This window comes from Sus scrofa, chromosome 6 (assembly GCF_054392235.1).
Source record: "Sus scrofa isolate SSC_HxYL_T2T_F1_AM1 chromosome 6, Sscrofa_HxYL_maternal_Yorkshire_Landrace_v2.0, whole genome shotgun sequence".
Classification (NCBI taxonomy): Eukaryota; Metazoa; Chordata; class Mammalia; order Artiodactyla; family Suidae; genus Sus; species Sus scrofa.
This window is the reverse complement of record NC_139388.1, coordinates 160307501-160320871: the sequence shown is the minus strand read 5'-3', so window position 1 is coordinate 160320871 and position 13371 is coordinate 160307501. Positions and strand designations below refer to the sequence as shown.

General features: G+C 49.8%; 1 protein-coding gene and 1 long non-coding RNA gene across 9 annotated transcripts in view; both read right to left on the bottom strand.

The window, feature by feature from the left end:
- Window positions 1–13371, bottom strand: part of PLPP3 (phospholipid phosphatase 3) — a 94170-nt gene that overhangs the window by 8931 nt on the left and 71868 nt on the right. For 2 of the 8 annotated variants that reach the window (XM_005665388.4, XM_003127971.7), the window contains one exon: window positions 7841–8017. In XM_005665388.4, the coding sequence (XP_005665445.1) occupies window positions 7841–8017 (177 nt within the window). Of the gene's footprint in view, window positions 1–159; window positions 3011–3589; window positions 3906–4007; window positions 8018–13371 lie in introns of those variants that run through there. The other 6 variants (XR_014808229.1, XR_014808230.1, XR_014808231.1 and 3 more) reach the window with 6 other exon arrangements.
- The window catches only part of LOC146402947 (uncharacterized), a 5841-nt gene continuing 681 nt past the window's right edge, over window positions 8212–13371 (bottom strand). The window contains exon 2 of the long non-coding RNA XR_014808267.1: window positions 8212–12678. This is a non-coding gene — a long non-coding RNA (uncharacterized LOC146402947). The remainder of the gene's footprint in view (window positions 12679–13371) is intronic.

Genomic DNA, 13371 nt, shown 5'->3' with positions numbered 1-13371 from the left:
CACCCCCAGGACGGGATCCCATCCCAACAGCAGTGCCCTTCGACTGCACTTGGGTGTTTCCACGGCTGTCTCCACTAGAGCAGGGTTTCTCACACTGCATGTCACAAGTCATCAGTAAGTTCTAAAAGCAATGTACTGGGTGGTCACTACTAGCATTTCTTTTTTCTTTTCTTTTTTTCTTTTTTTTTAATTTGGCTGCACCCACAGCATTCGAAAGTTCCTAGGCCAGGAATGGGACCCATGCCACAGCAGAGACAATGCCAGGTCCTTAACCTGCTTTGCCACCAGGGAACTCTGCTACTAACATTTGTAAAGTTTAAGTAAAAAATTTTAGCATGGATCACACATAGTAAGCCTAAGTCTTGTCTTGTGAAATATTTTGCTTAGGTGTGTGTGCCTCTGTTGGGTTATGCTGTAAGATATATTTCTTATTATAGATGGTGGTCAAGTTGGGAAGCTAATGCACTATAAGCTCCTCAAGGACCAACTCGTTTCAGCTTTGAATCTTTAAAACAATGAATAGTACTTAACATGTAATACACATTCAATCAATGGGCTGCAGGTGCCAAGCTAGGTGCATCTTTTTTTTTTTTTTTTTGCTTTTTAGGGCCATACCTGTGACATATGGAGGTTCCCAGGCTAGGGGTCGAATTGGAGCTGTAGCCGCCAGCCTAAGCCACAGCCATAGCAACACGGGATCTGAGCCGAGTCTGTGACCTACACCACAGCCCACGGCAATGCAGGATCCTTAACCCACTGAGCAAGGCCAGGGATCGAACTCGCAACCTCATGGTTCCTAGTTGGACTCGTTTCCACTGCACCACAAGAGGAACTCCTGGGTGCATCTTTACTTCATTGAATCTTCAATTCAAAGATCAGATCGTGTTAGGACCAATCATCCCCACATCATGGGATGGGAAAAGGCACCTGAGGGGAAGTGACCTGCCTGGTATGCCTACCTGGCAGGAAGACACCCCCCCACTTCTGAGTCTCAGCCTCATCATCCACCCGCTTTGCCTCAGCAGGGGAATGAGACAGGAGATGTTAGAAGAACTCTGCCAACTGTCCTTATTTACTGGGAGCAAAGTTTAGCTCTGCCTCTGCTTCCTTCTCGCTCCCACACCCACATTCCTGGCACCCCCCACCCACCTGAGAATGGCAGCCAGGGTGGCAAGGTCAGTCTCCAGGCTCCTGGGCAGAATTAGGCTTCTGCAGGGCCAGAAGGGACTCGGAGGTCATTTCGTCCATCCCCCTGTGCCCAGGCAGCAGTGGGGCGACTCCAAGGGGAAGAATGGGGATCTCCTGTTGGAGAAGGAGATCTCACAAATGCATGGCATGGACCACACATGTTTGGGGTTCACTAGTTTAGTCTTTGAGACGGGATCAAGGGAGCCCGGATCTGGTTTGTACGCTGCCACTGCATGTCTCTGGGTGTGTCCCAGCCTCTCTATGCGCCTCAGTTTCCCTTGTGGGGAACTGTCATCACTGAACCTTCCTTCCATTCACATTCTAGCCCATCTCTTCTCCCAAGGTCACTTCACTGGGGCAGAGACAAAGAACACCCTCGCCCTTCCCTACATCCTGGAGGAAGACAGCGGCACAAAAGAGCAAGTGCTGTCTGCACCACACCCCCCGCAGGAGGAAAACCAGGAAAGGCTCCACTACGTGTTTATGAAACTCACGAGCAGCTGCTTCCTCTGCTGCACCCACAGCGATGGCGGCCTGGCCCTGCCCTGACCCCTCCCAGGGCCCCATAATTTGCCATCTGTTGGGGGGTCAGAGAGGAGGTGGCCACATAGGCAAGTTGTCACCAGACAGGAAATGAACCCATGTCTGTCACTCCGTCCGGGTCCCGGGTTGCTCCAGGGGTGGGGATGGTGAGCCCAGTTGTAGAGTTCACATCTTGGGAGGGGTGACTCGTGTGTGTGTGTGTGTGTGTGTGTGTGTGTGTGTGTGTGGTGTGTGTGTGTGTGTGTGTGTGTGTGTGTACGTGTACACAGCACGGGGACTGCAGGGTTAGAATGTGTCTGTGTTTGCCTTGGCCTGTCTGTATGTGTGGTTCTGAGTGCTGGGGACAGAAAGAGGATGGATGTGTGTGTCTGGGTACAACTGGGTCTGTCCCTGTGCCTCTGGGTTTCTCTGCCTCCGTCCTATTCGCTCTGCCCGCATGTGCGAAGGGACACATCAGTGTGCAGGCCTATGCGACCCTGCATGCCTGTGTCTCCATGTGGCATCCATGACGCCGTGTAGGGCTTTTGTCTGTGTTGGGTGCCACTGCCTCTCTTCCCTGACAAGGGTTCAACTACTAAGCAGTAGGGGAAGGAACCAAACCCGCTCCAGATTAGCATGTGGTTTTTGTCTAGAAACATCTGCTTGCTGAGCCAGGACTGACTCTCCATAGATTCAAGTAAAAGTGCTTGGCTATCACGGCTGTGGCCCAAGGCTTTGCAGTGGTTGAGCCCACTTTCTAGAATGATGCACTGTACCCCCCATTGGGATCTGAAGAATTGTCATTAACCCCCCCAAAGGTGCCACCTACATGGGCAATGCAGGCTGACAAGGCAGAGCCAGCTCAGCTACAGCAAAGTTGGCAGGGCTGCAGAATCTCTGGGGAAGAAGGTCACGCAGCCACGGGGCCTCCAAGATCAGTTCACAGATGAGGAAGCTAGGCTCCAGGGCAGGTCACAAGCTAATTCATCACTCATTCTTTAACTGATGCTTATCAAGCACCTATTGTGTGTCAGCTGCTGTACCAGGCACCGAGAATGAGGAACCAGAGGGTTCAGCTATGGATGCTGCCATCAAGGCACCCAGTCTAGTTGTGGAGACAGACATTTGAACAGGCAATTTTGACTGTCACAGTAGGTAAAACAGGCAAAGAGCCATGGGAGCATTACAAGAAACTCTCTCTCTCTCTCTCTTTTTTTTTTTTTTTTGTCTTTTTAGGGCCGCACTTGCAGCATATGGAGATTCCCAGGCTACGGGTTGAATCGGAGCTGTAGCTGCTGGCCTACACCACAGCCACAGCCACACCAGATCTGAGCCGCACCTGCGACCTACACCACAGCTCACCGCAACCCCAGATCCTTAACCCACTGAGCAGAAACTCAATCTTCTAATTGACTTTAGAAAAGACAGAGAAAGACATGGTCAGAAGACTGAACGATGGCCCCCCCAAGATGCCCACGTCGTAACCCTCAGGACCTGAGAATCTGTTCCCTTATGTAGCCAAATGGACTCTGCAGATGCGATGAAGCAAGACCGTGTGAGATGGGGAGATGGGCCAGGATTATCCAGGTGAGTCCAATGTCATCACAAAGGTCCCCACAGGAGGAAGGCAGGAGAGTCACAATCACCGAAGTAGATGCGACGACGGAAGCAGAGGCCAGAGGGATGGAAAGAGAGATGGAGGTGCCACGTGGCTGGCTTTGAACATGGTGGAGGGGCCGCCAGCCAAGGAATGTGGGCAGGCTCTGGAAGCTGGAGACTTCAGGAAACATTCTTCACAGAGCCTCCAGATGGAATACAGCCCTGCCAGCACCTCGATTTTACCCCAGTGAGACCCGTTTGAAATTGAGAACTCAAGAAGTGTGAGAAAATAAATTTGCGTTGTTTTAGGCTACTACGTTTGGTAATTTGTTACAGCAGCAACGTGGGAAACTAAGACAGAAGGTTTCGTCAGAGATGGGGTGAAACTGGAACTGGGCTCCAATAAAAGGGGACAGCTGTTTAAGAGAAGAGCTTGGGTGATGGAAAATCTGGAGGTTTGTTTTCATGGAGGTGAGGGGGTATGAGAGGAGCAGGAGACGAGGCCTTAAAAGAGGTTTGGGGAGTTCCCCTAGTGGCTCAGTGGTTAATGAACCCAACTAGTAACCCTGAGGTTGTGGGTTCGATCCCTGGCCTCACTCAGTGGGTTAAGGATCCAGTGTTGCCATGAGCTGTGGTGTAGATTGCAGACGCGGCTCAGATCCCACGTTGCTGTGACTGTGGCGTAGGCCAGCGGCTACAGCTCCCATTCAACCCCTAGTCTGAAAACCTCCATCTGCTGTGGGTGCAGCCCTACAAAGACAGACAGACAGACAGACAGACACACACACACACACACACGCGCTTGGGTCTTCAGAGCTGGGTCTGTGCTGGATGGACTGGAGCTGACCCCCTTCCCTCTACCATCCCTCCAGTTTACATCATCCTTCTCCGTCTCTTGTTTATCTCTTTAGTGAGGACAATGATGGGTGTCAGGTTCAATTTAGGACTTTCCAGGGCCTGGAGATGATCGATGTAAAGTGCTTATTAACACAGTAGCTCGCACACGAGTTCTCAATGCATGCGAGTAAATGTTATTCCCCTTGCTGATGGGGAGTCCATTGAAGCTTGGCTAGGAGGTTATCAGGCAGAGTGGGAAGCGGATTCCGGGTCTCTTGGCTCCCTGTGTGGTGGCCTTGTCCTTTCCTGACTCCCTCTTTTGGGTTCTCTTAACCAACCTCAGGTGATGCCCCTGTGTTCAGATCCATTGAAAACAGCCACATTCATGGGTGAGAAGGAACTTGGCTTTGCTTGGGATTTTCCAGGAGAGCCTTGATTCTTACGGGAAAGTTCTGCTGAAAGACACAGCAGAGCAGAAACCACAGGCTCCTCTAGGCTGCAAGTGACACGATACAACTCTGGGAAAGCACCCGATAAAACTGCAAATCCAGCGAGGCAGACGCCTTCCATTTATCTGCCTCACAGTCTCTTCTCCTGTCACGCTGTGTCCTCACATGGCTTTTTGATTCCCAAAACCCATCTCTGGCTCAACCCAGGGTCTTGAGTTTTGCTTCTGTCTTCCTCACACTCAAAACCAGGATGACAGATCTTAAGATGGGAAGTGACTCACTGAGCATTTTCCAGCTCTGAGGCTGACTCCAGCATCTTGCCTGGCCTCTTGCATGGCTTAAATGAAATGGCTCACTCAAATGCTAGGATTCCAAGCCAGTAAGCACCCTGAGCTCCTGAGGACCAGGCTGCGAGTTCAGCACTGGGGAAAAAATGGTAGATGAGACCAGGTTCCTACCCTCATGTGTTCAGGGGCCAAGTGGGCAAAAGACAGGGCAAGATGTTTATCCCTCTTCTCTAGACAGCTTTACCCTGTAAAACAGGCTTTCAAAAGTCAAAGCAGTGACTGGATCAGCCCAAAGAGCCAGGGAGGACCCTGACACCCTTAAAAATTCTGCTCTGTAAGCGGCTGTCTATGCTGCTTCTGCTTTGAGTAAGTAACTCTGGCCGCCTCTGCTCCAGTGACCCTGCCTCTTAGCCAAGCGCAGAGGGCAAAGCTTTGGAGTCAGTGAGTATCCCAGCAGCAGCTGTTACTAGCTCTGACCTGGGGTGACTTAAGCCATCTCTCTGAGCCTCAGTTACCTCATCTGTAAAATGGCTATAATATACAGTGGGTCCGTGTGCCTAAAAGGAGCCCTTAGGTCAAGATCTAGAACACAGCCAGCAGTGAGTAGGTGCTTTACAAGCGCCAGGACCAAATTCCTATCCAGTGCTACCATCCACCAGAGCCAAACAGGATAAAAGTCAGATCCCTCATTTCCCTTCTCGGAAACAAACCCTGGTTCTCCTGGACTCTTTGTCTCATTGTGGGTAGAGAGCGCTCTGTAAAAGAGAGGAAGGCTATGAAGGACCCCCTCCCACCTTTCAATTTTTTTAATTGGGGGTGCAGGAGACTTTAATTAGGGCAGTGGCGCCGAGAAGGAAAGACCACAGCAAGCCCCTGGGGGCCGACCTCCTGCCTAGAGCAAAAGCTCAGAGGGCACAGTCAGCAAAGGGTTACCCTGGCTGCAACACCCATCCCCCACTGTCACTTCACATTAAAGGGCCAAGCTTCAGAGAACAAGCTGAGCAGTGACAGCTGCTCTCATTAATAGTTTGCTCTCCTAATTTCTCTCCCTTCTGGCCTTGACAAGGAAGGAAGAAAGAAAGAGAGAGAGAGAGAGAGGAAGAAAGAAAGAAAGAGAGAGAGAGAGAGAGAGAAAAAGAAAAGAAGGAAGAAACTAATGAGTAAAGCCCTTGAAACAGCCATTCTCTAGGCGAGGGTTCCCAGGCCAAGGCTGGCATGCAGCTCAGATGCTACTTTCCTTGTGGTGCCCACTCGGATCACCCCAACTTGCTGTCCCTTCTTGCCCATTGCACAGAGCCAGGCCTCCCTTGCCTGCTGGAGGGCTCTGGCGTGTCCCGTGACACACCCATGTTGCATTGTAGCTCCTGTGCTCGGCCTGGCTGTGCGCAACCAAACTGGGAGCTCCTTGAAAACAAAGGCTGGGCCTTATCCATCCCTCTGCCTTCAAGAGAATGCTCTCAAGAAAGGGCAGATTAACTCATGGATTCTAGCTTTAGACTGATTAGCATACATTTACTTATTCTGACCTAGAATTCCACAGAGGCCTTGGCGACACAGGGAGAAAAACATTAGGGTCCCTGTCCCCCAAGAAGAGTCTAAAGGGAGACACACATTCACAGTTTCAACACAGGGTGACAGAGGCAGGAGAGCAGAGAGGTGGCTGCAGAGACACAGGGCTGCAGCCGGACTGAGAAACAAAGAAAGGCTAACGGGCTGGTCTAGATCTCTGTGGTGACTCTTTCTGTGAATGAGCAAGGGTTGAACCAACAACGATGCCATTTGCATGGGTGATGCTCAAACACCCAGTCGTTACTGTATTCTAGGATCCCCAATGGACCAGGCTGAGCGCCCCAAGTAGGACCCAGGAAAGCACACTGTCAGAGCAGGTGATCAGTCATGTTTGCTGAATAAGCCCTTCAAAAGTTTAAGCATGAAAATCTAATGTTGTACAGATTAAAAAAAGAAAAAAAAGTTTACCTTTATGAGTCTTTAAAAAAAAAAAACAAAAAAAAAAACAACCAGCCGTTGCCTTCATGGCTCAGCAGTTAACGAACCCAACTAGGATCCATGAGGATGTGGGTTTGATCCCTGGCCGCTCAGTGGGGGGTTAAGGATCTGCCATGAGTGTGGTGTAGGCCGGTAGCGATAGCTCCGATTCCACCCCTAGCCTGGGAACTTCCATATGCTGCAGGTGCAGCCCTAAAAAGCAAAAATAACCAAAAAAACCAACCAAACTTCTAACAGGCAAGAAAAGCAGAGATTCCAGAAGAGATGAAGGCTCAGAGAGGTCTCTCATCTCACCCTCACTAGGGGTCAGACAGGGAGTGTGTGAAGAGTAACCCCGGCATTTGGGGCAAATCCGAATGTGGTCCATCCCAAGGCCATGCTCCAGGAAGCTGTCACTTGAGGTACAAAGCCCTGAGGCAAGGAGAGGGCCTTGCCTTCACCAAATTCCTTCTTCCCCAGCCAACACCCAGGTTAGGGTCTGACCACGTCTTGCAAAGGTCACAGTGGGAAGGGCAGATGTTTTCCAAGAAGCTGGGAAGTGTTTCTGAAAGTAAGTGACCACCGAGGCAGCATGTGAGGCCCATGAGTCAGGGACTCAGACCCTTAACATGTGACCTGGGAAAAGTTTCTTCCCCTCTTGAACCCTAAAGGCCCTCATGGATAGAGGGACTGAGTCGGACAGTATTTCAGATCTCTCACAGCTGCAGCTCTGAGCCCAAACCTTCCATGTTTGTGGAGAACAGGATTCACAGGGTCTGTTGGGTTAAAACTCCCAGGCTGGTGGGACAGCAGGAGCATCCTCATTTCATCCAAGGAGTCCTGGGCAGGGTGGCTCCTCAGACACCAAGCAGAGGAATTGAGAGCCCCCCCGGCTTTGGTCACTGAGCTGGAAACATTTAACAAGCAAGCTGTCTGGGGCCCTGCGTGGTGCTGAGACAAGGGGCTACTTACTATGCAGCAGGCTACCAGGGCTCCTTGAGCAAATCCAGCCAGGACATCGCTGGGGTGGTGCTTGTGATCAGACACGCGGGACAGTCCTGTGTAAAAGGCCATCATGATCAGGGTGAACTGCAGGAGCGGCCGGAGCAGCCGGGCACCTCGCCAAGTGAAGCGGGCCTGCAGGTACAGCTGGAGGGAGGAGACAGAAAGAAGAGACACTAAGAGACTGGCCACTCGCCTGCATCTTTTTTTTTTTTTTTTTGGTCCCACCTGCATCCTAATATGAGGTTGACACACAGGACACTCTTACTATGTGGAACCACCCGGACCTTGGGTTGCTCACTACAGAAAGAGCATTCAACTTGGACCTGACCCCAAGTCCATTTTTTTTAACCTCGAGCTTTAGTTCTTTTACTGAAAGAAAAAAAAAAAAAAGAGAGAGAGAGAGAGAGTTGCTATTGTGGCTCAGCAGGAGGTTACAACCCAACTAGTATCCATGAGGATGTGGGTTTGATCCCTGGCCCCACTCAGTGGGTCAAGGATCCAGTGTTGCTATGTTTGTGGTGTAGGCCAGCAGCCACAGCTCCCATTCGACCCTTCACCTGAGAACTTTCATGTGCTGCAAGTGCAGCCCCCACCCCCACCAGGGAAAAAAAAAAAAAAGAAGGAAAAATAAAGTGTCTTTAGGGAGTTAAGCTAAAGAGAGCTGAGGAAAATATTTCATGAGAATGGCCTTAGCCTGCTGCCTGGCTCATACTAGACACTTCATGTTAGTTTCCTCTTATCATCTTCTTGATTGAAACCAATTAAAGAACAGTAGCCAGGGTTAGTCAAAGTTCCTTTTTGTTACAACCGATGACAACGCATCCGATGCAGTTGTGTGTCTTCCTGGAGGTTACAGCTATGCAATCCCTAGGCTACCTGCCTCTCAGTCCTGTCATCGAAATTCATGCACGATGAGCGGGGGAGGCTCTTATGATAGTCACAAGGGGATGGATGTGTCTGCTGCAAAAGAAAGCAACTCTACAAAGGACACGTTCCTAAGTCACCGCTTGGAACTATGGATTTGGCACAAGGATATGAGGAAACACATAAACCAACCAGACGATGCTGGAGAGCTTGACAGATACTGGACTGGGTGGGGTAGAAGAGTAACCTGAAGAAAAAAGGGAAAAAAAAAAAAAAAAAAAAAGGCAAGGCACCTCTAGCCGAGGCAAAGAAGCTGAAATGACGTCAACTGGGCATTGTCCCTCCGAGTTATCTTGCTGCAGTTTCCGTTCTAACCTCTGGGCCCAACCTCCTTCTCAGGTTCCTGTGGGAACTTGGGAAATGAAGGGGAAGAGGCAACGGGACAAGGAGGAACTTCCGACTACAAATCAAAGCAAGGCACTGGGAGAGACCAGAGAAAGGGGAAGAGAGCGGAGGCGAGGGGCGGACGGCCTAAAGATAGGCCCGGGACAGTGGCGAGGGAGGGACCCTGCCCTTCCTGAGACAAATGGACACCTTCCTTTGGGTGGCCAGGGAAGAGTAAGCCAGCAGCCAGACCTGCGGGGACAGAAGAGTGGAAGATTCCAGAGTCACTGTTGCCCGCCTAGGAAAAGTGTCTCATACTGAATCCTCAACTACTTGGAAGGCAATGTTGAAAAGTTCAGACCTGGAAATTAGCAGGCAACTTTGGAATCATTATGAAATTATATGAATGTCTTCTTGGAAATGGAAGAATAACAAATAAAAAAAAATAATAATAAAGTGGAGTTCCCATCGTGGCGTAACGGAAACAAACCCAACTAGTATCCATGATGATGCAGGTTTGACCCCTGGCCTCGCTTAGTGGGCTAAGGAGCTGGCGTTGCCGTGAGCTGTGGTGTAGGCCGATGGCTATAGCTCCAATTCAACCCCTAGCCTGAGAACTTACATATGCTGCAGGTGCAGCCCTAAAAAGCAAATAAAATAAAATAAAATAAAGTAAAATAAAATAAAATAAAGAATGCACTGTTACTAGATGCTAAACAAGTTAGAAAAACCAATGGTTTTTCATATAAAAAATAACCAATTAAAAAAAACTAGGAGTTCCCGTTGTGACTCAGTGGGTTAAGACCCTGACACAGTGTCCATGAGGATGCAGAGTCGACCCCTGGCCTTGCTCAGTGGGTTAAGGATCTGGCATTGCTGCAAGCTGCCATGTAGGTCACAGATGCAGCTCAGATCCGGTTTCGCTATGGCTGTGGCCATCCGCTGCAGCTCTGATTTGACCTCTGGCCCGGGAACGTCCATATGCCACAAGTACAGCTATACAAAGGAAAGAAAAAAAAAAAACCTCTTCCTTCTGAGAGTGAGTATGGGGATGGTGTTGGTGGTTCCAACTCATCATGGTCTTTAGGACAATGGCAAGTTCAGGCAACAAGAACGACCGCATTTGCAGTGCGGTCGCTACCAGTCACTCCTGGCAGTGGATGGACAGGGGTAGAGCGGTTAACAGAAAGAGTAAGATTTTTCATCAGAAAAAACCTCACTTAGCCTCAGTTTCCTATCTGAGACACATATCAAATAAGTAGAACAAGCACTATCTTACAGGCTGTAGCACAGACTGGTGACAACGTAGGTCAAATAAAAAACAGGTGATTTTATTCCCTAACCACTTTCCTTAACTTGAACCTGGCATCTTTGAGATTTTCTCATTTCTCTCAATTTAAATATCTGCAGATCCTCAGACAATGATTGTTCAAAAAAATCTTCCAACTCTCCCCGCCCCCTCCATGTAGACTTTAGGTCACCAGCCCTGGAGATCTCCAGGCAGAGGAAGGGTGGGTTTCCCAACCGGACAAGGCACACATCTCCCCTCCCACTGACTCAGATGCTTACGGCTGGAGCTTAATGCAAGAAAAAAATAAATATAGGAGAGGAACTTGAGGAGGGAGGAAGAGGCTTGTCATCAGAATAGCTTCAGGAAGGGAGTGCTTATGAATGAGAAAGGAGCAGGGGGCCATCGTGGGGCATGAATCCCTTTGGGAAGCAGGCAGACAGGGAATTTCAGGGGGCAGGTAGAAGCTTGCTCCCCCCAATCCATCCTTAACTAACATAGTTATCGAGAGATGTTTCAAGATCTCAGGATCGATATGTGGTGTCTGCAGCGGGGCTCCAGGTTAAAGTGAATTTGAGAGGGTATCTGAGACAGCCCCGATTCCAGTGCCAGCCCCACCACTGACTAACTTCTCTAAGCCTCAGTCTTCTTATCTGTGAAACAGACACGACAGTACCTCTCCTTCAAGGGGTGGCCAGGATCAAACAAATCCAAAATAGGGCACAAATGAACCTGCCTACAGAACAGACACAGGCTCACAGACAGAAAGAACAGATGTGTGGCTGCCAAGGGGGGAGTGGGCAGGATGGACTAGGAGTTTGGAGTTAGTAGCTGCAAACTATGACATTTAGGATGGATAAGCAATGAGATCTTACTGTACAGCCTAGGGAACTCCATCCAGTCTCCTGGGAGAGAACATGATGGAGGATAATGAGAAAGAGAGTGTGTATATATATGTATGACTGAGTCACTAAGCTGTACAGCAGAAATTGGCACAACACTGTAAATCAACTATAATTTAAAACAAACAAACAAAAAAACCCCCCAAAAAACCAACCAAACAAACGAAAGAGACATCACAGCACCCCGCCTGGCATTAGACAGGCACTCAAGGCACTCTTCAAAAATCTGTGTCACCCTTTCACCTCGAAAGGTGATTTACTCCATGACGCTGGTTGATTTCACCACCACAAGTAAATTACTAAAGACATGGCACAATGACCTTTCACCCAGTGACTACTTCTGATCTGAGGAGTCAGCAGAGGGCAACCGGCTTTGAGGTTGATCAAAGGGTGTGATAACGACATTCTCCACCTCACTCCAGTCTTGACCACCGAAAGGAGGGGATTTTGCCAGTTTGTAGCCCAGCTCACATGAGCTGCTCTCTCCAGGCCAGAGGCCAGGGCATCACCAGGATAGGTCAGGAGCTCCTGGAACGCCCTGCTCCCCTGGGGATGCTCTGGGGGTCAGGAGAGAGAGTCAAACCTCCCGCCCCCAAGGGTGCAATGTGCTGTCCTAGAACAAACAGGAAGGAATCTTTCCCAGAATCAAAACTCCTGCAGGGGCTTCACCAAAGCCCCAGGTACTCTGAAAAGCATGGTTAAAAAAGGGTGAGCAGAAGTTCCTGTCATGACTCAGTGGTTAACGAACCTGACTAGTAACCATGAGGTTTCAGGTTCGATCCCTGGTATTGCTCAGTGGGTTAAGGATCTAGTGTTGCCATGAGCTGTGGGTGGCTTGGATCCAGCATTGCTGTGGCTGTGGTGTAGGCCGGCAGCTACAACTCCGATTTGACCCGTAGCTTGGGAGCCTCCATATGCTGCCGGTTCAGCCCTAAAAAGACAAAACACACACACACACAGAAAGGGGTGAGCAGAGCTGGACAAAATCAGAAAGCCTCAACCACGCTGACCTCTCATGGGGGCCAGCAGCCCTGAGCTCCTGTCCTCTTTGGGTCTTACCTCCCCATCAGTATGAAGGCCTCTGGGCCCAGAGAATCCACTTCCTAAGCATCAGTGTGATGCTGCTGTAGAAAGTGTCTAACTTGCCATCAGAGAAACTGGGTTGGAATCTTCTCTCTGTTACACACTAGCTGTCTGAACCTGGCCAAGGCACTCTGCTTCTCTGAGTTTCTGCTTTCTCGTCTATGACATAAGCAGATTCGTTCACTTAAAAAAAAAAAAAAAAAAAAAAAAAAAAAGTGGGAGTTCCTGCTGTGACTCAACAGAAACAAATCTGACTAGCATCCATGGGGTCGCAGGTTCGATCCCTGGCCTCACTCAGTAGGTTGAGGATGCAGCGCTGCCGTGAGCTGTGGTGTAGGTCGCAGACACGGCTCAGATCCCACGTTGCTGTGGCTGTGGCTGTGGCATAGGCTGGCAGCTACAGCTCCAATTAGACCCCAAGTCTGGGAGCCTCTATATGTTGTAGATGCAGCCCTAAAAAGACAAAACAAAAAAACTGCTGTGAGCATCCATTCTGTTCAAAACTGAATGAAAGACACAGGCATGGAGAATATAAGCTCCTTCACCAGAAAAGAATAATCTTTCAGTCCCTTTCTGGGACTAAGTTTTTCTTCCAATTGCTAAATAGAACTGCTGGGTGGCAGACATGGAGATTGCACCAGAAGGGTGTGTGTCTGTTCCCCGCCCCCGGGGGTGAAAGTCCCTGGCACCCAGAATTCACTCCAGTGAGCAGTCCCTTCTCCTTCCTGGTCCGAGCTTCAAAACTGGGGTCCTATGGGATTCCAACAAAACCTCCTTAGAAAGGTCTGAGTTCCAGCTGGCTCCTCCTCCTCGTCCTCCTCCCCCTCCCCCTTGGGGCTGAACCAGCAGGTCAGACGGGGGTGAGCCTCCCTGGTTCTAGCTAAGTCATTTGGGCTTCATTACACGATTTGCATACTGGTGAAACAGGTCTGTACTGTCCTCTGGCTTCATTTCCATTGCTCTTGGGAGCTCTGGGC